This window comes from Vanessa cardui, chromosome 10 (genome assembly GCF_905220365.1).
Source record: "Vanessa cardui chromosome 10, ilVanCard2.1, whole genome shotgun sequence".
NCBI classification, from domain to species: domain Eukaryota; kingdom Metazoa; phylum Arthropoda; class Insecta; order Lepidoptera; family Nymphalidae; genus Vanessa; species Vanessa cardui.
Window position 1 is genome coordinate 8,041,792 of NC_061132.1, and position 27,896 is coordinate 8,069,687.

Sequence of the window (27,896 nt, forward strand, 5' to 3'; positions counted from 1 at the left end):
AAAAAAAATAACCCAATGATCTAGTGCAGTGTAACCTAGACTAGACTAGACCCACAAAGTCATTAATTGTTAATATTAATATGTTAATGAGTTCAATACCTTGTAAAGAAGCAATTCGGTTGTTAAATTGGCTTATGATTCTTCTTGTTACAAGGTGTAAGTCAAGGTTGAATTTTCTTAATTGACTAAAACCTATGTAAGACTGATTACTAACGAATAAGAAGAAACAAAATAAATTATTACAACAATATAAGTTACATCGCCACACAAATTGTCATAGTAATTAATACAAAACTTTTCAAATGACAGTAATTAAACATGGACACCCTTTCTATCTATGGGTCTCTGTTTTTCAAACAATGTTGTCTTTCATATTATAATTTTTGAAAGAGATCGTAAAACGCAAAACGGTATCAGATGCTTTAAAATCGTAGATTTACTATATTTTCTGTTATTATTAGGTAATTTATGCTTAAAGAATAAAATAATAATAGCTATTCCAATCGAAGTGTCAATAATATGCAAAACTTAGATTCACGTATTTTATACCATTGACCAATAACTGAGCTATATTCCGCTATATCTACCAAGAATTTAAAATTGATATATCCACTTAATTTTGACTTCCAAAATTCCGATAACAGTTTCGTCAACGTTCAAAATGTATCGTTTTTGCAAATCTGTAGGGATTGTTACAGATTAATCAAGCTATCGACGAATGATATCGCCTCAATTTACTATCAAATGTTGTTTATTTGTATTTTTCTTTTTATGGTCGGAATAGAGTATAATTATCGGTTTTGTTAATTATTTTCAGAATAACTGACAGCTATAATTTTGAATTGGAATGTCTTGTTACTACATATTTATTTTGTTACTGTATTACAAAAAATGTGAATTAAACATATATTATTTAATTTTTCTTTTCTTAAAATTACCGAGCTTCAATATTTATAATAAAACCTTATACATAGTACATTAAAGCACTCTTAGAGGAAGTTAAAACATTCTCGAAGTGACTTTCATGAAATGTTCAAACCCCCAAATCTTTAACAAGAGAGGTCCAAAAAATTGTCGTAGATATAATATATTCTTACAGCATACATATAACTATGGAAATCACAAAATTATTTTCATGGGATTAGGTATTACAGTTACGTGTTTCAATAACAAGAACTTTGATGACTTTAACTTAGATTTTTTCTAAAAAAACTATGCTGGGCGTATCGTTAAGACAGTATAGTATTCGATATGATACATATACAATGTACTATATTATTTCAAGGTGCTTATTATTTTTATCTGTGCAAAATATAGAGTGTCATAAAGCTATCGTCGCGGTTCAGGTGAACGGCCGCAGTGCGCGTGCGCGACGCGCGTCGTTCGCAACATGTCTCCCATATTTCCGTCATCGATGCGTCTGATGCGCGCCAAAATAAGATTATTGGAAATTTGACACAAAACGTCAGACAGGGCTACCAAATCAGGCGATACCAAATTAATATTATTCCACGAAAATTAGCATAACTGGTACCAGTACTATTAGTCACAAAATATATTTTTTGTTAGCCAGCATTCACTTACCTGAATCAAAACGATTGCAACAAATATCAATCGACAACAACTTTTAGGTTTCCAATTATTTGACAGTAAATATTAGATAGTCCATAAATTAAAAAATATATATATATTGGTCTTTAATTTTTCCCAGGCAGGCCTATCATAACACTGGTTGCAGAAAATGTACAAATCCAAGAGCGCCGCGATTTTGGGGTGTCTCGCCGATGATGCTCATGTTATGTAGGACCGAATTAGATCTTGGTGATCGCCAGGTTGCTTTGCATAAGACGACATCTGTCCAGTCCAATGAGAAGCTTCCAAGTATGCTTTGCCTTATTGAGTGAAGCTATTAACCAAAACACTGCAAATATATACACATATAAGTATATATATAATTGTAATTTAAATTATTTTTATTAAATAACCATTTTTAAATTCTTAATAAATAATTCGATTTAAAAAACGGTCATGGCTACAGTGTGTTCACACTGGTAACCCTACAGATTTACGATCATACATACTCTGCCCAATACCGATGACGCATTTAAATAGCCCTCAATATTTTCGGTTCAACAAGAACTATTTTTATTAGCCTCCATCTAAAGCTAAACACAATCTCTACATCTATAGATAGGATATCTCTAAAAGGAATTAACACTTTTTATATTTATCAAGTTTAATAATTGATAAAACAACTCTATCGCCTGTAGGTATTAATTGCCTACATCTTATTATTACACGATTTTTTCCTAATCTGTTTATATAAATATCGTGAAATAATACATATCTACCAAAAATACGAGTCTGAATTGCAAATCAAAATTTAAATAGCGCTTATATATATCAAGTACTTTTTAGTTCATTATAATAACAATTTTATTAAATTAATTAGTATTAACAAAATAATATTAATTAATTTCATAAAAAATCACCCAGGGACTTAGGTGCCATAAAAATTAAAAAAAAATCTCTATCCTCTAAGGTTTCAAAACAAAGATACTCTTTAGTATTAATCAAGTGATTTTGTCTTATTTAAACGGCTTGACGATTTATTATTCATTATATTCGACACAACCGAAATGAGTAATAAAAACATTGTTTTAAAAATAAACTTCCCTAACTTGCAAGCCTGAACACTTTCTCTAAAATTTTAAAAACATAATGTTTTAAATAGGATAAATTAGCAAAGAATAATATAATATTACTGCATTAATTGATCCTACACGGATGGAAAGCGTGCAGACACAGGACCAAGGGACTTATTTGGATCCGTTGGATCTATTTGCTTTCCGAATCACGGGATACATTTTCAATTCCCAAACTTCGGGCTAGACTTATATCCTATACGATACCAAGGTCTTGCACGACTCAGCCGACAAACTCACTGCCGATGACATTAATATGTGCGCAGATAAAAAAATACCGATCCCGATGGTGGGGTCGAGGTACCACTTATTTACGGACAACGCCTAGGCGTATGACGAATGCACGCGTCATTTCTCTCTCCCGGCGACGATGGCGTCCTAAGGTTCGGCCTCTCAGGCACCCTTGGGACGTGTGTACTCTGATCTCTTAAATAGGTCCTCAATGTCCAGGCTTGAATATTCTAAACCGACCGGTGACGCTGATCAAAAGAATACACAGTCGAAAAGGGGGACTTATCTAGCCAGTGGACAAGTAAGACAGTCAACCCAGGGATAATTAGACTAGAATAGTTGTACACTGGCAGGTAGGCGTTAAATATTCCTATGATTTTAAATTAATTCGTACCATAAACCTCACAAAGAAACATTGCAATAATTAAATAAACACCAAGGTAAATTTATAATAGTAAAATAAACTCTTTTTGTTCTAATTAAGTAGTTATATAAAACAGTATAGATGGCCAGTAAGTATGATGGACTTTTATTGAAGCAATGTATGCTTTGTTTTAAAAAAGATTACATAATATAATCAGCCGTTTTTCTACCTTTCTGTAAAAATGGCAAAGGTATTTCTTCCTCAATTATGGTCGATTTTAATAATCATTAACTAGCCCAATTAAATAACTTAGTACCTTAGTACCTTAGCTGCTGAGGGTTTCTGAGACACAAATCCAAGAAACCCAAATAAATTTAAAACAGAGTTTTTGAGGAACGCATTTCTCGGTATCTACCTGAAGCGTGTATGTAGGGTGACTATGGGGCAACTAATTTCAATGTGCGTATCAAAGGAACCTATTAAAAATATTATTATACTTAGACTTCATTTATATACTACTGTTTTACAATTCTAAAACATATTGTTTTTTAACAATATAATGGGAAATTAAAAAAAGTGGATAATGAATATGTATATAAAAAAAATATGCAGGTAAAGCAAATTTTCAGTCGGATCGTTAAAGTGGAACATATGTATCTATATTATATTGTTTGATTAAAGAAATAAAATATTTATGTATATTTTATGAAGTTAAAAACGAAGCTACAAAAGTTCATATAAGATTACGCAATCAGTCACTAACTTGGTCCATCATTATTAGGAAAGAAACTAATTAATTATTCAATTTCACAATATATGTGTGAGAATTACGGTTTAAAGTTTTGTGAACCTTTTCACTTATTTCATTTATCAGCGATGTATCAAACGTTAGATAAACACAGTTGAAGTAAACGCCATCTACTAAATGGGTATAGAAATAACCAAATATTTAACATTTTCCCCTTCGTCAGATGTCTCTAGTAATTTGAAATTTTCAAAATAAAAGTTTTTTTTTAAAAAGTTATAACGAATTAAGATACAAACGTGAAATAATATTAAAATACATTATTATCAAAACTTTCTTTAGTTAGCAAATATATTGTGACAATATTACAAATACATTTTCTATATGGCAACAAAAATTGTTTTCGCAAGATACTAGTGAGCATCATGAAATTTATTTTGATTGCGAAATTGTCATATAATTAGTGATAAACGTTATTTCAGTGCTTTACAAAAAGTGTTATGTTTTAAAAATATTAATATTCGCCATCCAAGTGGAGCTCTTAAAGAAATTGCTTGCCATGGCCGGCCCGTCCGACGGCGACCCCGACGGATGGGTCGAGTTCTGCGAGCGTCAAGCTAAAACCGCCGCTCAGGACTTCGCCAAGGCTTGCTTACAATATATTCAAACCGGCACTGGTGAAGTTGCAGCACGGCCAATTTCTCAAAAGGAATTTCTTAAGAAATTTGTAGAATGTTTTTCGGAACAGTTCGACTTTGAATTTTGTAAGCTAAAAACGCAATACAAATTACCAAATGGCACTCATACGGGCCACGATGAAAGCGATTATTCTGAGGATACGGACTCTCCCAAAACACAACACAAACCGTTTTTTCGCAGATTGTCTTTTAAGGGCTTGCGTCGTGGTAAGGGTTTGTTTCATAAGCAGCATTCCGACGAGGTAGAATTGTCGTCAAATTTAAATAAACATAAGACTAAATTAGCTAAGATAGTTGTGGAATGTCGAAAAGAGGGTCTTGTTAATTATTTAACTCCAGAGAGCCTTGAGCAACCAGGAGGTCCTCAGAAATGGGAGAAATGTAGACTAGCTCTTGTAAAAACTGTCGGTGGCTACATGTTGGAGTTCTATTCACCACCAAAAGCACAAAAACCTAGAAGTGGGGTGTTCTGTTTCCTGATATCAGAAGCACGAGAAACCACTGCATTGGAAATGCCAGATCATGAAAATACATTTGTCCTAAAAGTAAGTATTCACTAAAGACTCACTTTTTTGAAAGACTTTCTATTATTTAGTTATTTAAAAAGTTTAAATTGGTATTTAAATATGTGTTAATTTGTCCTTTTAATTTCTTCCAGGCTGACAATAATATGGAATATGTAATAGAAGCTGCAGACGTAGATGACATGAAGTCATGGTTAGCCACTATAAAATATTGTATGAGATCAGCTCCTACAACTCAACCACCCCCTGAAGCTTTAGCTGGTTTACCAGAACCAGCACCACCTGATCTGCCTCCAAGAAGAGATTTGCCATCCAGTACAAGTAACATAGACCTAGCAACAGATACACCGGAAGAAGCTGAGTTGGGTATGAATTCATTATGTACTTCCCACATACTAAAAATCTTATCCATATCAGTAGGATCTTACTATAAAATAAATTCATGATAATAAAAACATAAATAAATAACATTTTAGGTTCAATAGCAGAGGAAGTTTGCGAGCCATCGTCACCACGTCTATCTCTAGCAGAATGGCCATGGTTCCATGGTACATTAGCACGAGCTGCGGCGGCAGCTTGTGTTCTAGCCGGTGGGGCAGCTGCACATGGTTGTTACTTGGTGCGGCAGAGTGAAACAAGACGAGGGGAATATGTACTCACTTTCAATTTTCAGGTAATATTCGAGTTTTTATGCATTTACTCAAATGATAAAATAAAAGTAAATTTTTTTTTATTCATATAGGCTCATAAAAGCACTTTTAAATCATCATGTTACAGTGTTGAATTAAATTTAAAGATAGCACTGATAATATGTATGCCATATATAATTTAAACAAAAGATGGGAAGCTAAACTTAAATTAGCTAAAATATTTATTTAAAACAAAAAGATTACTTACTAATCACTTACACTTTAATACATTCCATATAGGGTCGGGCAAAACATCTTCGAATGACCCTCAGTGATGCAGGTCAGTGTCGAGTCCAGCACCTGTGGTTCCCTAACGTTCATGATATGCTGGAACACTTCAGAGCAAATCCAATCCCTTTGGAATCCGGTGGAGCTGCTGACGTGACACTCACCGAATATGTGGTCTGCCAGGACGGCAACCGGCAACAAGTGAGCCTCTCACAAACGGTTTCATAGTTCTCATGAATAAGCAGTTTTGTAAACTTAATGATTATAATATTCTCTTTAAAATTTACATATGTATAATTTGCTTTAAATATTGTATTAAAAAAGAAAATATCAATGAGTTGCTTCTATTTAAGCTAAATCTTGAATGCTATATATTGAGATGTGAAGGACATCATTAAATATATATAAAACTGCTCATTCATTTCAGTAGTATTTATTTGACAATTAAAATTAAGTATGAACAAAAATAAGTTTATTTTTGTGACTGAATTTTAATTTGTAATGAATTCATCTTTATTTCATAATTGAGTTGAGACAAAAAACTGATTTATTAATGACTATATAGTTATTGTCTAATATTAATAAAAACATTTGTACCGAGTTTGGCTATATGAATATCTATAGAGGCTTTTATCCCACCGAAAGTCTTGGTATATAATATATTTATTATTTCATAAAATTATATGAAATGTGTAACACACATAAATTTGATAAAGTATATGCTTTTTAGCAAAATTTTTGTCTCACTCACTTCAGTTATGTAATGTCTACATGACATTTTTGTGTACATATTATTATCTTGTTGCTATTAATGTTGTACCTACTTGCCTAGTTGTTGTTTTTTTCTTAGCTTGTACATAGTTTCTTTTGCTCAGCATTCTTTGTGTTAATAATGGCAATGCCTATTTTAAGTATGTTTTGATTTTTACTAAAATGTGCTATTTCTGTTTAAACTGTGGGTTATAAATAAAATTAACATAAAAACAGTTTTATATGTATAGGTGCATCTGTTAAGAATAAAATTGTCTTTTAATGAATCTTGTAAATATAGGTTAGGTTATAATTTTAATGTAGTAATAATTTTTCAAATACAGTCTTTTTACGAATTCATGTTCCGAAGTTTAATCGGAACTATTGCCAATTTTTTATTCTATTGACTAAAATCTTTCTTTTTTTTTGGTTTGAATTACTTTTATTCAACCAAATTCAACTTATGAGTTTAAGGATTATTTTTATTCTGCTTTTTTAGTTATCAGGTATACAATTAATATACTTTATATACTATGACATGAATGGTGTCATTAAACATTATATTAATTATAGTGCTCAACTAAAGTCAACAAGAAAAAATAAATATGGTGCTGATGTTATACTGCCATAATATTTAATTTTAAAAAATTACAGCACTGAGTTTGGAACATTTTATTGCATAAAATATATTATTTTAAACAATAAGTAATTTAAAAATTATAATATAAGATGTGTTATAATAGGTTTTCTTGTTTTAAAAGGCAATATTAGCAAGGTTTTTTATGTTATCGAGTTTGACTATTGATTCCTGGATATGCATTTTATTTATTGACAGCTGTAAAAAATAATTATATTTATTAAGTAGCTAACATTATTAATGAAGACATTAGGATTATAAATTCTTTTTAATTATAATATTACCCCGCGGATTGGTTTACAAAAAAAATATTAATATATAAATATATATCATAAAATAATGAAATTATCCAAATTTCTTACTAAATTAAAACTTTCTGAAAAATGACCCTGATTGCTGAGTGGTTTTCCATTCAATTAGATTGACTAATATAAAGTCTAATAAACATAAAAATTGGACAGACTTTAAACCACATCTCTCATTATTGCAAACACTTATTCACATCACAGTCCGGTTTTTGTAACAAAATAAGTTTTTTTAATTGGTCACCAATAGACAAGATAATTACCAGTTAAAACTAGCTTTATTATACAGAGTAAGGTTTTATATATTTTGGGCTTCTAAGAATATGTCACTGTCCTATTATAATTCATAATAATAAATTTATAATATTAATTGTTGTTAATATTTTGTACAAAACGAACTTATGTTCTTTCAAGCTTTAATCGTATTTCTTGGTTGTAAATTTTATTATTAAATCTTATTTTGCTGAATGGCTTTGTTTTTTATTTTGCTAGATTTCATTTTAGTTGCCTGTGTTTGCTGTTACATTTGTACATATATCTACTGGTAAGTTCATTTCGACTCTTGCTTTTCTCATACTGTTTTGTATATTTGTAATATATATAATTTTTTTTATCTTTATTAAAAAGAAATATAAAATTGTCTTAATATATATTAAGGCTTAACTTTTTACTCGCCTTTTTATTATATTTTATTAATGTATTTTCTTAATATCTTAAAAGCAATCTTTATTTGATTTATTGGTGGTACATGAATCTATTACGTACAAACTCTTTGAGGTCGAATGTTTTCAGCTGGGTGTTTCGCATGGAAGCGATGTGCGCATGCGTCGCGCGGAACTCGAAGCGCTCTTGGTAGCGAGCGGTGCTCACCACGACATACGTGCGGTAGACAATCAGTATGTACTCTGCAATCTACGTCCGTCGACGTTAGATCGCAATGGCGCTGCATGAAGTAAGTCTATTCATTTAAGTATTTACAATTTCGAACGTTTGAAATGTTTCTGTTCATTTAGTATTTATTGTCTTAATTTATTTTACGATTAAAGGAACGTCTAAAATGGCAACATTAGTGCAATATTCCTCAATTATATTTTAACCTGCAATATACAAATAGTTGAATGAAATTTTTCATTTTTTAATAAAAACTGCTATTTTATGTGCAATATAACATAATAGTTTAATGTGTATAAACAACTTAGCTAAAAAAATAAAAGTTATGTAAACATTTATATATCGATCAAAGTGTAAACAAATTTCGATTTCAAATAGGATTATATTTCTTAATAATATCATGACTGGTTAAAATAAAAAAAATAAAAAAACGATTATATTTGCATAATAATGCAATTGAATCATTATTTAGAATCGTTGAAATTTAGTACGAATTTTGTTGCTTGAAATTTAAGTAAGTATTTTATATTAAGCAAAAAGGCTTAGCCTGCTCTTATTTATTACCTAATTTTAAGTAATTAGCTTAATATGCACTTTTCGATATAATTGTACGAATTGTTAAATTAAACCCTTGCGTAAAATCATAATACAATTACCAATGAGCATATGAATTTTTAGTTTGTCGATGTATTAGTTTCTTTTTAAAAGATACAAATCTGTTAATTTATCGATATTTTTTACTAAATGTCGTCAATATTGTTTCAATGAGGAATTGTTGTTAATTTTAAGAGCTTGCTCAACTATAAATGCACTTGTAATCAGCTTTATGTATTCGCGGGTTTTATTAACACGTTATTTGATTTATTTTTATATTATCATATCGAATGGTGCAAGTAAATGTTTCAATATGTATATTAAACATTTAATTTACAAGGATGTTGACCTTTCTCTACCGCGCGTACACATTATCTCGCGTTATATCAATATAAAACGATAAAATATTTTGAATTGATCTTTGAGTCAAGAGTAGTTATTGGTAATTTCATCATAAACTAATAGTCCATTGAATCAGTTTACATTAAATCGACTTAAAGGTATTCAACGTAACTGCCAATAGAGTAAGTATTTAATAAAAAAATCGGGGATTACAGTATATCCGTAATCTTAGAAAAAATACATAAATAATATCAAGAAGTGTTCAATTACTTGTCACGTTTTAGAAAAAAAAAAACTATCACTGTTAAAAATTTAACGCGTCTTGAAATGGATACAGATAAAAAATGTTAACATTGATATCTCTAGACTAATAATTTATGAAAATTCCATTTAATTTTCTTGATGAAATTTAATGAAAATCTATTTCTTGAGTTCATGGTGATTGTAAAAAATCAATATTTTCATAGCATAAAATGTTGAAAGCTTATTTTATTACTGAAGACAGGCAGTGTTACGTTGGAGTATGAGGCGTAATAAATGTATAATAAATCTAGTCATGACATATACCTAGTATAGGATATAGTATATCCATATGGGGGATGTTACTAGGCGTACTCAACTATAGCTTAAAACGTAAACATGAAGAAAAAAATAGGCACAAAGTTTTTTTTTTAATTCTTGAAATAGTTTTATTAATTTACTTTTCCACTGAGTACGCTTAGGAATTTAAGAAGTTATATTTATTTGAATATAAATTATAATTTTCTATTTTTTTTTATTAATTATCTGAATTAACATGTGTAATTAAAACATAATATACCATTGATGTTGTAAAAACTTAGCTTGGGTGTTAAATGATCGATATCAGCGACTTATTGCAAGAAATCATTATTTGGAGCAAAAAAAAACGAAGTGCATTATAATCAGATTTTTTTTTACTGCAAACACTATAAAAGGCTTTTTGTAAAATGGTGTATAGTTATTTTGAAAAATAATTATATGCTTTTATACTATTATAGTAAACAATGTAAATAAATAATAACAAATGACTTCTTGCAGTCAGTCGAAGATATTAAAATATAAACAATGATCTTGAACTGATTTCAAAGACTAATACTAGTAAAATATAAGATAAGTTGTATAGAGAAATTAACGGAGAACTTTAAAAGTACGACGAAATATCGCCCGTAACTATAAATTACTATAAAATGTTGTTGGAATTGAATGATAATTAGGTTAAATTTATTGTCACGCTAATGATGTAAAGGAATTAAGTCGCAGGGTTTTGTCCGTACAAAAGATACATAGTGCTTAGAACCAAGGATATTGAAAGATTCTACTTGGAATGGGACATTTTGACATGCTTATGTGTTTCATCGACCACGGATAAGAAGTGGTGCTATCAAATATTTGTTTTGTTGTTGTAAATCAGTAGGTATTATGGACCTATGCAGCATAATACTCAATGATACTAACTTATCGACTGCAAGGTTTATCAATCCGCTTCAAATATTTGATAGCAACAACTATTGCTATCAATAGCACCTTGTTAACTCTTATGCCAAATATAAATTCAAGCTGAAGTTACAGCAGTGAACAGAGTGTCCTGCGAATTGATACTTAACGCTACTATTGTCTATTCCAATCACAAGATTAAAGACAATCAACTGTGATCGATCGATATCTTGAATACTTTAAGGTATTCGTAAAATAGATTTGAATTTCGGCCAACGGTGGTGGTAGGGCTTTGTGCAAGCCCGTCTGAGTAGGTACCACACACTCATCGGTTATTCTACCGCCAAATAACAGTACTCAGTATTGTTGTGTTCCGGTTTGAAGGGTGAGTGAGCCAGTGTAGCTAGGCACAAAGGACATAACATCTTAGTTCCCAAGGTTGGTGGTCATTGTCTATAGGTAATGGTGACCACTTACCATCAGGTGGCCCATATGCTCGTCCACCATCTATCTATCCACTAATGTTATGGTATGGTACAGACTAGAGTATCGTAATTTAATAAAGATTTTTTAATCATAAACTGTCTACTGGAACGCATAATAGAGCGGATCTATTATTATATCTAATTGAATGAATAAGTTCTAAACGTTTTTTATCTCTACGTTCTTTGTGATTGGAATAGGTTTTACGATATAATTTTGTGAATTAAGAATAACAGTGCGTGGCTGAATTTAAACGTGGTTTAAGATGAAATTATACGCATGTTCGTATGCTAATTGCGGGCACTAGTTCAAAATAATGAAATTGTATTCTATGTTTGATTAATGGATAAGTAGAATTAAGTCATAAAAATGTTACATGCCAAATAGTGTTACGCGATTACAATCATTGTTGTCTTGTAATAACGTTCAAATTGATGTATACAATTTCGTAGAAGTGTATTATTAGTAATGTGTAAATAACTTTTATATATTAAGTATTCTAAAAAGTATTTTCTAAAAAAAATAATACTCTTTGATTTAATTTAAAATCAGTTAAAAGTTTATTTCACGAGCAACATAAATGCATAGCGAGCAAATTTAATTCAAGTAATATTAATTCATATTTATACATATATGTTACTTTAAAACTATAATTCAAATCATGTGAATCGCAAATATCATCAGGAAAAAGCATCATTATTGCCCGAAAAAACAATCGTCATTCGAAACAGAAAACAGAACTTGATTTCAATAATCATTAACCCTTAACATTCAAGGTAAACCCGTGTTTTATAATTTAATTCATAATTGTATAATCAATATATAATTTGATAATTTAAACTGGTAACATTAATAACTACTTATTTTTATAAGTATTATATGCTATTAAATAAACACCAATTAAAAGAATAAAAATTGCATCGCTTTGCACTTGTATTTGGTTGACTTTCTGAGTACATGTAATTAGATATCAAAATAGTGTTTGTTTTAAAAACTTGACTTAGTGAATGCTTATTGCAAGATTAACTTTAATATAATGTTGACCATATTTGATATTATTTTTTAATAAATAAACGTACCTATACATTTTACTACAAAGCCAACTTTATCACTTTAGTTTACGATACTCTATACTAAGATTGTCTATGGTCAATGATTGCATTTATAACCGTGGCTCAATTTTTTGTTGTCGTTTTAGATAGTACACTGGGTAATGTAACATTCCGTATGTAAGGTGCATGTAATTTTTTGGTAAAAGAATAAAACAATATATTTTGCACAATATGTCTTTTTATTTTTTAAAACAAAATATTTTCTAGTAACAAGGGCATTATGGTCGGGTACACTACAACACCAATTTTATTCTGACAAATAAATTGGATGCAGTTATTTATTTCATAATCCTGTACACAGAATAATTGGATCAAATTTCAAAAGCTTATGATTTTAATCATCTAATAACGGTAATATGTAAAATTCTGAAAACATTTGTCTTTGATCTTCTTTTTCTAATTTTAGTTGCAGCAGTAAAATACCATTGGAACTGCATCTTAATACTACCTGCAAAGTTGTATAAATTACTACAGTTAAAATTATATTAAAGTTCCTATATATGTGCATAAAACCTTGCTACATGCATAGCTGATCACTGTTTTAATGATATATTAGATAATTAAAGTATTGTGTAATATAATTAAGCCTTTTTTATAATAATTCTGTTACATGTAATTATATATAAAAATATATATTACACTCCTTCTTTCCTAAATTTTTGTTTTATGTAATACTTGGAACATACCTTAGAAGATATTGCTAATGCCTTCATAATGAGTCTTATGTGCGGTAGTTGGTATTTTAGAGTAACAGGCTGATCACAGCTAAAGCTTTCAACCATGTCTGCAGATTTCGGAACATCAATACAAGATCTATCCTATAAGAGATTATTTTTAAATTCCTTAAAAGTGTACTTAATGTAAAGGAGGTTAAAGCTTAAAAAATATATCAAGATAGAATTATACAGATAAGATTTGCTTAAACAATGTGCTTACTAACTTTATATCACATCTCACCCCTTTCCAACTGAAGTGTTATTAACATAGTAACTTGTCATGGCTGTTGTTACCAATTTATAAATGATATTTTTAAGCAGCAGATCTCAATCTTGGTTGCCAGGCTTAAGGTTCATCTTCTATCTTGATATATTTGTTATTTAGAAGTTTTCAAGATTAAAAATACATACCTGCATCCCATATGTAATGATACTGACATTGGGATGATCTGGTGATAAATTGAGCTCAATGATATCACAAGATCTTTCTAGATCTGCCAGCAAGCCTAAAAAGGCAGTTGCTTTTAAAACTAGCTTAGCAACTTCTGATGCATCCTCATCCTTCAAGTCGAGAACAGAATCTGCTGTTTGAGTTGATATTTCGCAGTCTGTCATCACATTGTGTACAGACTGTGGCTGCAAGCTACACAGATACTAAAAACAATATTAATGATCCTTAAATTTAAGTAAATCACTGTTTAACCTCAAGTAAATCAGCTTTAGTTTGGACTTAACTTTGCATTAGTAATTTTGAAATCTCTATAAAATATGGAGATTTTACACTTTTAGGCAAGAGAAATACATTCAAAAATTTAATGTTCATTCATGAGTTCAAATGCAATATTATCAAGTAAAAAATACATATATGTTGAATATTTTGTAATTGTCTACTATACGCATATAACATTTTATTTTTTTTATTTTTATGGTATAGGTTGGCGGACAAGCATATGGGCCACCTGGTAAGTGGTCACCATCGCCCATAGACAATGACGCTGTAAGAAATATTAACTATTCCTTACATTGTCAATGTGCCACCAACCTTGGGAAATAAGATGTTATGTCCCTTGTGCCTGTAGTAACACTGGCTCACTCACCCTTCAGACCGGAACACAACAATACTAAGTACTGTTATTTGGCGGTAGAATAACTGATATGAATAATATGAAAATGGTTGGTAGGACCCACTCGGTCATACCTACCCAGATGGGCTTGCACAAAGCCCTACCACCAAGTATAATAACAAAGACTAACTTTTAATAAAAGTTGATAGTTCTGTCAGTAAATCCAACATATGTTATCTTTTAAGAGTATTGTTTTTCATTCATAAATACATAAATATATAGTACAAATAATATATTCATAAATTAATAGTACAAATAATATTTACACAAGCAGCAAAGGTGATCCTTCACTTCTGTAGTACATCTTCAAACTGGACTCTTCACTAGCACCAAATATGTTTAAACATTCTGTGAGCACTGCTATACTTATCTGAAATAATCAATTAATTACTTAATGCAAAAATTCATATCAAACACAAATCTATGTTTTAAAACAATAATAGATCTCTATTGGTATAAAAAAAATCATATTTGTCTGAAAACCAATGCTTTTTTATGTGTATTATATCCAAGGTATCACAGTTGCCGATGGCCTTTTCACTATTTTTTTTTGGTGTGGCAGTTTACAATTTGTCTTATTAGCTCTTATCAGCATATCATAATATCCAGTGAAGCTTATCTGATATTTATTAAAATCAGCTAATCTTCGCTGGAATTGGAACTTGCCATGAAATAATACATGTTAGACAGACAAAATTAAAGTTCACAACTGTCTGGAACACCAAAGTTTACACATCTATTTTATGATCTAGCTAAATTTTAATCCCTACTTACCTTAAACATGACATCCACATCCGTTCTGACATGATACTCAGTGAAATTATCTGCAGGGATGTAAGCAGAGGCTTGCACACATTTTCCTTCTTCAACTGTTAATTTTAATCCCTCAGACATAGCACTAAATACAGCACACTGGAACAACACATTTGAAAACTATTCATGTCAATGAGCCATTTCTTATTGCAAAATTTTAATTTAATTCAAGAATTAAAAGAAATAAAAAAGATAATGACTCCTACACTATTGAGAATCCTTGAGATTGGCTATCAGATCATGTCAACAGGATATAATCATTATTATAAGCTGTTTATTTGAAAGAAGGTATTTTAAATAACATACCTCTTGAAATTGTATTGCTTTTAATAAACTATACAAAGATTTTCCTGTATCCATAGAAGCTGTAAAATAATATTCTGATGTCCCGTCATCCATTTTGATCAAATTCAAAAATAGACTTCACAAGCATTAAATACTGTTCTTGAGTGACTTCTTGATCAACAGTCTTGCCCAAGATACAAGCTATTCTTCCAACTAACACATGTTTACATGTTAATTGTGTTTTCTTGTCTATAACTTGATGTTTAAAAGCTCGACAGGAACAGAAATTTATGTTTGGGAAGATTCGATAGCACTGGTCGTTTTCACCTTTAACTTCTATCAAAATTCGTACTTTATTTGTGGTGGAATATGTTTCGAGGGTAGAATATTTTTCCAATATATCCAAAGCACGTTGAAATACAGGTCCAAAAATTGAATAAAGACTTAGCAAATCTTCATCTGAAACTTTATAATTTTTCCTATATACATTTTATTTCAACTTCAGATATAAAAAAATAAAAAGATAAACTATTTACATTCAAATACATTTGACTGTTTGATTCTTTTTTCAATATAATTTAAAATACTTTCTGCTACTATTGGAATTTTTGAGGAATTGTTCATATTACAAGTTACAAGACAAGAGACACTTGTACTATATTATTAATAATATTAAGAGCCACAATCATTTAAACCTAGAAGTTGTCACACATAAAACTTATTAAACAACTCATTAAGAGTTAGAGATACATCACTCTATGCTCTTAATTATAATTGCATACTAAATATAAAAATAGTTTATATCACGAAATTTAAATAAAAGCTAAGTAATTTCAAAGTTCAAACGTATGAGGTACCATTTTTGACGTTTGAGCATATAGGTAGTTATTAGTTACATACCATAAGTGAAAATTATCTGTGGTACCTACTACATACAAATTACAATAACGGTTGTACACTACAAAGTATAACCGTTGATGTATGTTCTACAATTTGTGGTATTAAATTTCTAAAGTTTAAAACAAAACCATATATTATACAGATACAGGTTAATAGTAAGCAGCAACTTTTGAATAAAGGCATTGGCACTCAAAATATTTAAATATTTTATATATATCTAAAAAAACAATTTCTTAAAAGAATCTTAATAAATAAGCTATAATTCTGTTTGCTGTCGATTTATCTATTAACTATTTCGTACAATCGAACGAGAAAAAACGCTACAGAGCAATTAAAATAAGTAACGCTCTACGACAATATTATCATAAATAACGTAATCGATTCAGGTCGGTTTTTAGAAGATGGAATACCTATTTACCTACGAAGCACTATGAAGCTGTAGGACAGCGCTGAGCGCAACAACGGGCGTCGGGCAGTCGGCAGATGACATCTGAGGCTCGAGAGCCGACAAACTTAAACCTTAGTAGTTGACAGATTGTCAAATATGTTTTCCTTCCAAACAAACTGTAATAATTTAAACATAAGAAATTAAATAATATTATTTAAAATGTCTGTGTAATATAAAGACTGAATTCGCAGTAAAAAATGAAATGTCATATACCAGGGCCGAACGTAAAAGGTTACTTATTTTACTAAATATTGTTGAACTTTAAGTGAACTTCTATACTGATCTATAAACATTTTTCAAGTTCTAGGTAGAACAATACATGCTTTAGCAAGATTCGGAGATGAATTGTATTTGGAATCTCTATCGGATTGTATACTCTTAAGGACTCTCAATGCTGCTGAAAGTGCCTATGCAATGGTAAAATTTAATAAGAATTTTTTTTCTTATTTTAATTATAACTTTTATTCAACTGAAGAAAACGAGGGTCTAAAATGCAAAATATCTATGAAATCTGCATTACATACTTTTAAGTCTCCTACACATATGGATAAACAAGTAGAAAATCTTGAAATAAAGCTTGATCCAGTAACTTGTAAGTTGATATTCCAACTAAAATGCAAGTATGGCATAGTTAAAACACATTATGTGTCCATATTAGACTGTAAAGCTATGCAAGCAATTTACACCAAAGATCTTGTGCCTAACAGGTGATTATAATTTTTTTTTCTAAGATATTATTGAGAGAAGTGTATAAAATATTAGACTCAAATATGTTCTATTACTATAAGAACAGTTGTAATACCCATCCATAATTGAAAATCTTATTTTAGGATAACATCTTCCCAAAGAATGCTTACTGAAGCTCTTAGTAATTTTCAAAATTCAGATGACCAGGTAACATTGGAGGTGTCGTCCCAATCCCTCTTAATGCGTAACTACATTGATTCTAATTTAGATTTATGTAAAATAATCAGAACTCAAATAAATATCAAACCATCTGAATTCGATAGTTACATAATAGGAGCTGAAACAATAATCACATTTACTCTCAAAGAGTTCCGAGCATTGTTAGCATTTGCAGAAGCTTTAAGCCTACCTCTTCAACTGCACTTTGAAGTAACCGGAAAGCCTGCAGTTTTTATTGTGCACAATGGAAGTACTTTTGAAGCACATTTTGTGTTAGCAACATCAAAACCAGATGTGGCAACCCAGGCTTCAAGCCAAACTAGCTCTAGAATAGATAAGAAACGAAAAGAAAATTCTAGTCCTTATGAAAGTTCTGCAAAGAAAAAACCCCACATGGATGCAGAAATAACAAAATGTTTAGAAGATGATTCACATTTATTTAATGATATTGAGATGCCAGAAGATGTCAGCACTAGAAAAGAAGACTTAAATGGACAAAATGTGAGCCAGGTACATTTTGTTGAGCGAAATATGCACTGCGATGATATTCCTGCATCACCAACATCTCGTATTAAAATAAAATCAGTATTTAAAAGATGCTTTGAAAGCACTTTTGATCCAAGGAGTATACAAGGAGTGGTGTTAGCTGAGAATTCTGATAGTGACTAAGTTTACTAAGCAAATGTGTAAATAAAAAACTTTAAGTTTGATAATTTAACTGTTATTACTCATATGTGTTGTTAAACTAATAATATAATAAAAATGAAATAACCTTTTCACTGCATTATGATTTTATAATAAAAATATACATACAAGTAAATAATGTACACACTTCACAAATCAATATTTCAGGGCATAATTATAAATATTTTCAATTGATTAATACAACATTAAATTTTATGGTTAATAATTCCAATCTATAAAGGAACCATTGGTATTATTGATGATATATTTTATCTACTTCCACGGCAATAGTTAAAACTAAAGTAACAATTAGGCAAGTGAATAAGTGGATTTTTATGGGAAATTTTCATTAGTGACTAAACCATATTATGCCACATGTTTATCAATCACCCATTTATTGTTGTCATAACATTACATGGTTTAATATTAATTCAATTCAAATACTCGAAGCAATGGTTACGCTGCAAAAATAAGTTTAAAATTTTAAATATATAAAATAGCTTATATATTATTATAACATCATAACATATCTGTGCTTCATATGCTTAAGTGCAGAATATGGGCAAGGTATACCATTATAAAAAGATAATTTTACAAAATTCGCATTTATTCATTGATATAATTGGTTTTAATTTCACTACTAGCAACACAAAATATTTTTCAGAAACTGATCTCGAACAATACAAATGAATCATTACATAAACTATGGTAACTTACAATTTTACAAAAACCTTTTTACAAATTTTTGTGATTGATGTGACAGTCATGTTTATGAAAACATTTTTACTAAGAGTAATAATTAAATTACTGTTACAATTTGGTTTTACTATAAAGAGATCGACAAAGTAATCTTTAATGCAGATTCATTTTCTGTAGAAAAAAAATATCATACACCATTTAATTATCATAACAATAGCTAGCTAACATGTCTTAAAAAAGATGAAAAAGACCTCAAGTTCTACCTTTAATTTATTATTTATAAAATACGGCAGCGATACCATTTAATTACAATAATTATTTATTTTAAATCAATTTCAATATTGTCTCTGGCCCAGATGGTGGGGCTTGCACTATATCATGGCGATTCTCTGCGGTTGCAAAGATGCCCAAACTGTTTCACCCAACACTCACTATCCAAATAAATAAATGAAAAAGGGCACTGTTATTTAAGAACAATCCTCCTGGCTCTTTCTCACACACTGCGCTACTTTTCTTTTAAACTCCGAATATGATTCTCTCCATTCCTTCTGTAAAAAGAATGAGAATGAGCACACAGCTACTACTATCAGTTTGGTTTGACGCCAGCTAGTGTGCAACCTAATGTTAAATACATAATATGTGTCTTAATGGTGTCACATGGCCCTTTTTCAACACGACTCTGTTGTAAAATTTCTCTCCATCCTAAAAACAATCTTCTTGACTTTTCCTAACACATCTGGCAACTTTCTTTTTGAAATCCGAATACCTCTCTCTCCATTCTTTCTGTGGATACAAATAACATGAATTTGAGTACAATAAACATACATATATACCTGCTATTAACAGATTATTTATGAAAATATGTTCAAGTTTTATTTAAGGACACAATAATGTATTAAAAAACCAAATAGTTAAAACAGTTCATTCCATGTAATGAATATAGATTAGAAACAATTTGAATTGCAGTAGAGGTTCTATGACAGTATTAGTAAAAACCTGTTAAAAAGACAGCAAGTAAAAATACATTGATATTTTTGTGAATATGAAGAAAAATCACAATGATTTAATATGTAATGATTACTATTGATAATTTAAATGACAACTAAATAATACTTCATACAAACTTTAAATAAAAAAGTGATCAAAGTGCACTTGACAAACCTTTAAGTATTTATCACAGGAGTTTTTTTTTTATCATTTCTTATTGTTTTGAAACTAATTACATAATTGTTATAAAATTAATAATGATAGTAATAGTGTTATATACATTTTTAAAATTATATTCAAGATAAAGCCCTCTTTTAAGTCTGCTAAGTTTCATATCTCCAATTGAAATAAAGAAAGCTATAAAAAAAACTTTAAATGTTTTAATATTAAAACAAAGTTTTCTTATCACAATATCTTAATTACATTTAATACTATTATATCATTAAGCAAGACATTAATTAATATCAAAACTAAAGTTTTTAGACTAAACTGATGTTATAAAGTCCACTACTTCAATAAAACTTTTGTTGTGTAACTGTTATAAGAGTAAGCAAAGGCACAAAATTATGTAAAGTTGAAATATACAAATGAATAAAATATTCTCCTTAACAGTTTGCTCTATTTGGGATAAAACAGTAATATCTTTAATTTGATTAGTTATTAATTCAATATTTGTTTTCAAAGGAAATACTTACAGCTGCATCAACATTAGCAGGACTCTCGTCATTTGGATCAGCCAACATAGAAATAACACTTATGAGAATAGTTTCCACTGTGTGGACGGGCAGCCATCTCTCAGAGGCTTTTTCATAGCCCCACTTGTCATCACCTGGCTCATGCAGTATTGATATGCATACATCACCATTCTTTTCAACTGGAATTTTTAAAGTCATTAAATATAACACTAAATGATAAGCAATTACACTGAACAAATTTATAAAGTATAATAAAATACTTTTACATTATAGAAGACATTGTAAGAAAACAAAAATACTAGTGGTATTGTTATTATAGTGGCAAGTATATTCGACAATATTAAAAGAGTAGTAGTAGATAACAGACAATATCAATCATATTGTAGCAAAATGGTTATAATCACAGAAAATATATTCTTTATTTATTCTTTTTGTTACCTTTTTCTTCAGTTACCACCTGAAATCAACTAGCACTGTCTACAAGTAAAATACTAGAAGTCTAACATAAAAACAATGTCTGTTAATTATAAAATTAAAATTTGATTATTACTCACTATTTGGATGCCAAATTTCTGTGACAAACTTCATCCTAGGTGGTCTCAAAGGGTATTCTTTTGGAAAATGTAAATGTGCCTTAAAGAATCCACCTTCACTGTAAAATATATCAACAGAATTTAAAAATAATTCCTCATGCAATGTTTTAATAATTAATAAATAATTTCACTGATGTTGTATACATGTATGCTGGAATTTTAATGATATTGTTGCATAATCTGCATTTATCTAAAACTTTTTTTCAATAATGATATATATAATTATTTGAGATTAAATATGAATCAAATAATATCTATTATGACTAATAACTTGTTTCTAAATTAAATTTGCTTAGTTATTAAAGACACTGCAGTGTTAGGATAATTTTTGATGACCCAGTTAGTTTGTAATATAACACATGCATTTTTTTCATTTCTGCTAATCATTATTGTTATGTTTTAATTTAATAACTTACTATAATGTGTCTGGAGGGCCAATAATAAGGACCTCCCATCTGTAAATGTCATTGTCATCTATCAACCCAGCAGAAAAACCTTCTACTGGATTTTTGTTCAGTTCTGAAAGAAAAGCACAGAATGACTCATCTTCTTAAATATTTTTATTCAAATCGTATACATTTTATAAACGTAATGTGAAACTTTGCCAAGTTCAAACTGAAATGCCTCATTATTATTTGTCTTTGGATACCAGTGCCTGTCACTGCGGCAAATATTGATTTTATTTGCACTTATTTATCACTTTAAACGTAAAAGCCCGAAACGTAGGTATTGACAAATGATTATTAAAAATTAATAAGTTTCGAAAACTGCAAAAATACCCTAAATTCATCTCGCTAAGGTCAATGATTGCACGAATAGTTATGTCGCCTAACGCTCTCACTTTAACCATTTTTAAAATTGTGATAAAAATAATCTTATATTACACATACCTGCTAATTGCTTTTTTAATAAAAGCGAGGACTGTGGCTCTGACATTAATTACAATTATGAAATTTACCCTGACGACACGAAACAAATGATTTTTCCACAAAAGATGGCTGGCTGAATTTGTGCAGGTTGTGAAACATATGAGCTGTGCTTGTTTCCGGTACATGAGTGTTACCATAATATGACAAATACATATAAATGTTTCCAAAAGATAAAAAAAAAGAAAATAATAAAAGCTAAATATTTAAGTTCTATTAACTAAAGTACTAATTATTGCACAATTCAGTAGATATACATTTAATTTTAATTATTTAAGTTAAAAAATATATCATTGTGATCTATCTAAAGCCACTGAAAAATTTATTTGGTAGTATATTATGAATTTATGATCATTATTGGATGACTGCGAAAATAACTTCGATTGATAAACTCTGTAATAAAATTATTATAAGATTTTTGCTATCCCAAATGAAATTATAACTGTTTATACTGAATTTATAACTGTTGCAATAATTATGCTTAACAAAAAACTAGTAGAAATACTGGGCTGGATATAAAATAATAATTTATAATAGGTCACAATGTCGTAGATCAAGTAGTATTTTAGCTCGAGATAATGTATATCATAAGAATAACTACATTTCTATAATTGCTGTAATCATTCTTTTCTTTTAAGATAAAAATGATTAATTTATATATAAAACTAAAGTGTTTATTTAGAAAACAAAAAATATAGTTACTGTTAGTTGTGGTGCAAAGTTTTATAAAGAAAATGTTTGCGCAAAATGTTGTCTATGATTACAGTTTTTTTAAATTGTTTTTAAGTAATAGTTATTAAATCGTAGTGATTTTGAGAATAAAAATCATATATATAAAATTAAGTTTTATTACGATATAGTATAAGTTTAATTATTTTAGAATTATTCTATATCTGAAGAATCTTTCGCTTTCTTTGCCTCTGGTTCTGATTGATGATGGTCACCATTACTTTGTTCCCTCTTTCTCTTATTCTTCTTGTTTTTTTTCGTTTTTTTAACTCCATTTTGTTTTTTAGTTGTTTCGTTTTTATTTGTATTTTTAACAATCCCCTTTAGTGATCCCAAATCATCTAACAATGTTTTGAAATTTAAATTTGATGGAATTTTACAATTTTCGTGAAACATTCGCATTATGTTGATCAATTTTTTTAATGTTGCTACAAAGTTAGATGTAACTTCTAGTTTGTTTTCTGATTTTATTGTTTCGGTAAAAGTGCTGTCAAAAGATTTTTCTATTTTATTAATTTGAGTTAGTATTTGCTCTGATGTTGGTTTCAATCTATTTAATGCCTGGTAAAAACCAATGACCAGATTTAAGCCTTCATTGCGACGAAATTGTCGCACGTTCGCGTTAAATACATTTTTAATGATAATCGGCAATAAATTATATTTACCATCCCATTCTGTTTGTAAAACATTATGGAAGAAAATGATGGGCAGCAGACAATTACGGTTTTGGAAGTAATTTTCTACCGCTTCTTCGAATATTTCAATAATTGGTGATTTTCCATTTTGTTTTTTAGATGATTTCGAAGCTTTAACAGGAATTTTTTGAGAACAGTGAATAATGAATATCGAAAAGTAAGTTATTATATCACCAAGTGCTTGATACATGAAATGAGACCTGTCCCCCTTTTCAATAATAGATTTCAAAAAGTCACCTAATATTTCAACTGAAATGTCATGTGCAGTAGAAAACTTTTTAATTTTCGGAAAATTCTTGATAGTTTTTCTAACCCTGTTTTCTAATTCTTTAAATTGATTATCCTGCATACAAAATTCAAGGCACCTTGAAAGTGGCGCAATCATGCCAAGACAAATATCCATAGCAGGATCTTTTTCTAGATAAATATCTATAAGATCTAACACTCTGATTCTAAAATCAGATAATGCCTTTTTGTTTTTGCGGTCTTTCTTGGTTTTAATATTTTTACCTTGATGGAATTGTTTAAATGCTTCGGCTAAAGCCTCGTCCAGTTTCTTTCCTTCTCCTTCACTTATCATATCTGCATCTATGCTTTCGGCGTCTGTGTCTGGAGCAGCTGCTGTTCCTAATGCTTTTTGAACTGCTAGACGCAACTGATCGGGTATTTTCATCTCTTCATCTTCTTCTTCTATATCACTACCATCACTCATGTCAGTTTCATTGGTATCTTTATTCTCGTCATCACTCTCTTTGTCTGATTCGTCTGAATTTTCATCATCACCTTCTTCATCTTCTGATTCACTATCATGTCGAAGTGGGTTAGCGTCACTTTCGGGGTCCAAAACCGAAACAATTTGGTTCATTGAAGTAGGTGTTAAATCTTCCCAAAGAAGTCTAAAGACACATTGCACAACAGATCGGAGAACACTAGATTCAATTGACAATATAGATAAGAGAACTTCAATTAACACCTCCATCCACTCTGGTTCGTCGTCTTCTATGGTCTCTTTATTTTTGCCTGCTTTTTTCTTCTTTCCTTTTTTGTAGTGTTCATAACAACTTTTTAACTCTGTTATTGAGCTTCTTGCGATATTTACATGTGATGGTTCAGAAAATAAAAACAATCCAAGTTGATACAGTAATATTAGAAAAACTTTGTCGATTTTTGATTTGGCATCATTTTTCTCAATTTTCTTACATATGCCAGTAAGCATTTCCCAACACTCTATATTTTCTTTTGAAAACTGTTTTTCGAGTTTTTCACGAACTTGTTCTTTGTTCATAATATTCGAGGTGAATGTGGTAAGTGATGATAAAACTAAAACTAAATCATCAACATTCGAAAAACGAGATGTGAAACATCTGTAGAAGCATGTCTTTATTGAACCTGAAATAAAAGTGTTTGAATTAGTATTTCTACTAAAGAGTTGTACATTCTAAGTATATTTAATAATTAATAAAATTATACCTGCTAATTCATTACTGACAGCAATATTCTGATCACCGCTAATTTTGAAAAATCCAAAGCACATCAACAGTTGCATATGATTTATTTTAAAAGCAGTATCTTGCTTCATTGCATCATGGCTCACAATAAAAGATATTATTTCAGCAGCTTTAACCCTTTCATTGTTATACCAGTTCCTTTCAACATTTTCTTTAATAAATTTTTTGGAAGTATTCATGAGGACTTTTTTTAATGATCCAGCCAATTTCTTTAAGCCATCTATGTCCAAATCAGCTATCGTCGATTTCACTACAGTTGAACCTGTGATTTCAGTGAAATTTATTTCACCAGGACCGAATAAAAGTTTCTTTAATGTTGCAACTCTTAAGCTACTATCAACACCTGGCAGCTTTAATGCTTTGGAAAGGGATGTCAGCACTTCTTTCTCTTTCTTAATCATTATTTTATGATCATCCTCATTATCCCTCTTGTTTCTTATTTTGCTTGCTGTTTGCAAGCCTTTAAACCAATCCATAAATAATTTGAAAAAATTGTCTGTTATCAAGTCAGGTATTACGGCCACATTGTCTTGAATGTTGAGTAAAATAATATTGAGTATATTTAATGATACCAGCTCGCGGTTTCTATTATGTTTTACAAGATGACTATCAATTTTATTCCAGAATGACAACAAATGTGGTGATTTGGATATTTGTGTTGCAATCTCTTTGTAAATAGGATGGTTTATTGAGTTTAAATCAACTCCAGTCTGTAAAATGTGGAAATAATTAAAAATTGAAGAAAGAAAAAATATTTATGATGAATAGCTAATACTAATAATATTTTGGTACAAAAAAATTGGTGTTATCCACACCACCATTTATATGGGGGTATAAATATGAAGCATCATAAAAAGCAATTTTGTACAACGAAAAACATACCATTATCTTTTCACAAATATCAGAAATATTGTCCTCGTGTAATATTTCAGGCACCCCAATCAACTTCCTGAGTTTAACTTTTTCAGGAAACTTCCTACTTATTACTAGAAGAAAATATAAAGAGTCCAAAGTGTGCTCCTTGATATCTTTTTTGTAATCCTGTTTGATGTTTGGCCATATAATTGATGAAAATTGTTCTTCATCAAGCTGAAAAGTTATAAATATTAAATCATGAAAATAAAATTAGTAAATCTTTGTTAATATTTGTGTACCTTTTTTTAATTTAAACTTTAGATGAAGCCTTGAAGTTAGACTTTTACAGGTTGTTACTTGTTGTATTGTTTACGAGAAGTGATAGGAATAAGCTAATAAATATACAAACCTTATCAATGAATTCTAGTAAGATGATAGATGCCGTAGTCGAAAGGTATGATTTTTTATTACCAGCTACTTGAAGCAGTTGTAATATTTCTTTTTGTTCTTCTGGTGTACTTCTCAACATCAAACCAGATCTAAACAAAGCTCCACATACTAATATCTGGCCCAGGGCAACATCTCCAACTTCCTGCAATATATCCCTTATTTCAAATAACGAAAAAGTTATTGGCAATATTTAGACTTTTTAATTAATTTATTCTCCACTACAGTAATATTACAAACACAATATTATGTATACAAATTAAAGAAATATTGGAGCTGTTTGAAATTTATTAGTTATTTAGGACAAAATTGTTTGTGTAATTTTTCTCTATATAATAATTTACTACTTGCAATATTATTAATGGTTACATACACTTTTTGATGAGCCATTCGCATGTAGTTCTTTCTTCACTAAGTCCAGTAATTGTTGTACATTTATCTCCTCAAATTTTTGTATCAAGCTAACAAGCGTAGCACAATAACCCAATCGCATATCAATGATATTTGCACCCATACTTCTTACTAAACGTTTCAAAACATACTGTATATCTTTTTCATTCTGAAAATAAATTTTAATTATTTATTCTTATTTTACGTATCTCTTTAAACATAATAATATTAATGGTATTTATTATAACATACGCATATTAGTGATAAAGTAAATGAATTAAACATTATATATATATAGCAGTGACTCTATTTAATAAATAACTGACCAGATAATACTTATAATTAACTTAACTGTATTACTACAAGTAAAAACGTGGTTATTTAATAGTTAAAATTAACTCTAACCTTATTTTCAGCAAGTCGCGTAATTATTTTTATGCCGCCTAAAACTTTAACGTCATCTTTTGTAGATTTAAGTAAATCAAATGCATCTAATAAAGACGCAGTTATCTCTTTTTGAGTTTTTTCAACAACACTTTCGTCCTTCATTTTATTTTAAATTTTGATATAAACTTATTCATAAAATTACTCGAAACCCACATGGGTACAAGTTCTATCAACACGAGACACAAGACGCAGTTATCGTTTGATAGTTGTCATTGTCAAATTGACATATGACAGCAGTACAATGTTGTAGGGATGTCCAATTTAATTGATGTTCACTCGTTTAAATACATTGACAG

At 29.7% G+C, this 27,896-nt stretch overlaps 5 protein-coding genes across 9 annotated transcripts; 2 read left to right on the plus strand and 3 right to left on the minus strand.

Moving 5' to 3' along the window:
- Window positions 1–4,442: 4,442 nt before the first annotated feature.
- LOC124532932 (SH2B adapter protein 1) lies at window positions 4,443–10,598 on the plus strand. The gene is made up of 5 exons (XM_047108059.1): window positions 4,443–5,288; window positions 5,402–5,633; window positions 5,744–5,940; window positions 6,197–6,385; window positions 8,669–10,598. Exons 1-5 carry the CDS (start codon window positions 4,605–4,607, stop codon window positions 8,825–8,827), a joined length of 1,461 nt encoding a protein of 486 aa, XP_046964015.1. The 5' UTR covers window positions 4,443–4,604; the 3' UTR covers window positions 8,828–10,598.
- Window positions 10,599–12,911: 2,313 nt separating this feature from the next.
- On the minus strand, window positions 12,912–17,115 carry LOC124532934 (cell cycle checkpoint protein RAD1). 2 transcript variants are annotated; one of them, XM_047108065.1, is made up of 7 exons: window positions 17,010–17,115; window positions 15,713–16,156; window positions 15,368–15,505; window positions 14,860–14,963; window positions 13,881–14,112; window positions 13,440–13,571; window positions 12,912–13,201 (listed from the first exon to the last, which is right to left on the minus strand). In XM_047108065.1, the coding sequence occupies exons 2-7, from the start codon at window positions 15,803–15,805 to the stop codon at window positions 13,088–13,090; spliced, it is 813 nt and encodes a 270-aa protein (XP_046964021.1). In that variant the 5' UTR covers window positions 15,806–16,156; window positions 17,010–17,115; the 3' UTR covers window positions 12,912–13,087. The 2 variants fall into 2 exon arrangements, with proteins under 2 accessions (XP_046964021.1, XP_046964020.1); XM_047108064.1 differs by lacking the exon at window positions 17,010–17,115 and adding an exon at window positions 16,592–16,609.
- Window positions 16,702–18,721, plus strand: LOC124532933 (cell cycle checkpoint control protein RAD9A). Of its 3 annotated transcripts, none has more exons than XM_047108062.1 (3): window positions 16,702–17,270; window positions 17,347–17,456; window positions 17,870–18,721. In XM_047108062.1, exons 2-3 carry the CDS (start codon window positions 17,431–17,433, stop codon window positions 18,612–18,614), a joined length of 771 nt encoding a protein of 256 aa, XP_046964018.1. In that variant the 5' UTR covers window positions 16,702–17,270; window positions 17,347–17,430; the 3' UTR covers window positions 18,615–18,721. The 3 variants fall into 3 exon arrangements, with proteins under 3 accessions (XP_046964018.1, XP_046964017.1, XP_046964016.1); XM_047108061.1 differs by having other exon boundaries at window positions 16,703–17,270; window positions 17,341–17,456; XM_047108060.1 differs by having other exon boundaries at window positions 16,708–17,270; window positions 17,341–17,746.
- Window positions 18,722–19,218: 497 nt separating this feature from the next.
- LOC124532935 (ubiquitin-conjugating enzyme E2 G1) lies at window positions 19,219–22,661 on the minus strand. Of its 2 annotated transcripts, none has more exons than XM_047108067.1 (5): window positions 22,494–22,661; window positions 22,020–22,122; window positions 21,565–21,662; window positions 21,011–21,189; window positions 19,219–19,876 (listed from the first exon to the last, which is right to left on the minus strand). In XM_047108067.1, the coding sequence occupies exons 1-5, from the start codon at window positions 22,537–22,539 to the stop codon at window positions 19,796–19,798; spliced, it is 507 nt and encodes a 168-aa protein (XP_046964023.1). In that variant the 5' UTR covers window positions 22,540–22,661; the 3' UTR covers window positions 19,219–19,795. The 2 variants fall into 2 exon arrangements, with proteins under 2 accessions (XP_046964023.1, XP_046964022.1); XM_047108066.1 differs by having other exon boundaries at window positions 19,219–20,111.
- Window positions 22,662–23,361: 700 nt separating this feature from the next.
- On the minus strand, window positions 23,362–27,807 carry LOC124532785 (myb-binding protein 1A-like protein). Its single transcript, XM_047107858.1, has 6 exons — window positions 27,559–27,807; window positions 27,137–27,322; window positions 26,726–26,908; window positions 26,344–26,550; window positions 25,424–26,171; window positions 23,362–25,342 (listed from the first exon to the last, which is right to left on the minus strand). The coding sequence occupies exons 1-6, from the start codon at window positions 27,700–27,702 to the stop codon at window positions 23,412–23,414; spliced, it is 3,399 nt and encodes a 1,132-aa protein (XP_046963814.1). The 5' UTR covers window positions 27,703–27,807; the 3' UTR covers window positions 23,362–23,411.
- Between the last annotated feature and the right edge of the window lie 89 nt (window positions 27,808–27,896).

Excerpts from the sequence above, each read along its gene's own strand:
- LOC124532932 (XM_047108059.1), top strand. The coding sequence starts at position 4,605 with ATGGCCGGCCCGTCCGACGGCGACCCCGACGGATGGGTCGAGTTCTGC. Across the intron at positions 5,941-6,196 it reads TACTCACTTTCAATTTTCAG|GGTCGGGCAAAACATCTTCG; the intron begins GTAATATTCGAG and ends CATTCCATATAG. Across the intron at positions 6,386-8,668 it reads AGGACGGCAACCGGCAACAA|CTGGGTGTTTCGCATGGAAG; the intron begins GTGAGCCTCTCA and ends GAATGTTTTCAG.
- LOC124532934 (XM_047108065.1), bottom strand. The coding sequence starts at position 15,805 with ATGGATGACGGGACATCAGAATATTATTTTACAGCTTCTATGGATACA. Across the intron at positions 13,572-13,880 it reads TCATTACATATGGGATGCAG|GATAGATCTTGTATTGATGT; the intron begins GTATGTATTTTT and ends AATCTCTTATAG. Across the intron at positions 13,202-13,439 it reads CATTAGCAATATCTTCTAAG|GTAGTATTAAGATGCAGTTC; the intron begins GTATGTTCCAAG and ends ACAACTTTGCAG.
- LOC124532933 (XM_047108060.1), top strand. The coding sequence starts at position 17,237 with ATGAAATGTCATATACCAGGGCCGAACGTAAAAG. Across the intron at positions 17,271-17,340 it reads ACCAGGGCCGAACGTAAAAG|TTCTAGGTAGAACAATACAT; the intron begins GTTACTTATTTT and ends ACATTTTTCAAG. Across the intron at positions 17,747-17,869 it reads AAAGATCTTGTGCCTAACAG|GATAACATCTTCCCAAAGAA; the intron begins GTGATTATAATT and ends ATCTTATTTTAG.
- LOC124532935 (XM_047108067.1), bottom strand. The coding sequence starts at position 22,539 with ATGTCAGAGCCACAGTCCTCGCTTTTATTAAAAAAGCAATTAGCAG. Across the intron at positions 22,123-22,493 it reads ATTAAAAAAGCAATTAGCAG|AACTGAACAAAAATCCAGTA; the intron begins GTATGTGTAATA and ends CTTTTCTTTCAG. Across the intron at positions 19,877-21,010 it reads CTGCTAATGTTGATGCAGCT|AAGGAATGGAGAGAATCATA; the intron begins GTAAGTATTTCC and ends TTCTTTTTACAG.
- LOC124532785 (XM_047107858.1), bottom strand. The coding sequence starts at position 27,702 with ATGAAGGACGAAAGTGTTGTTGAAAAAACTCAAAAAGAGATAACTGCG. Across the intron at positions 26,909-27,136 it reads CGAATGGCTCATCAAAAAGT|GAAGTTGGAGATGTTGCCCT; the intron begins GTATGTAACCAT and ends GATATATTGCAG. Across the intron at positions 25,343-25,423 it reads TGTCAGTAATGAATTAGCAG|GTTCAATAAAGACATGCTTC; the intron begins GTATAATTTTAT and ends CTTTTATTTCAG.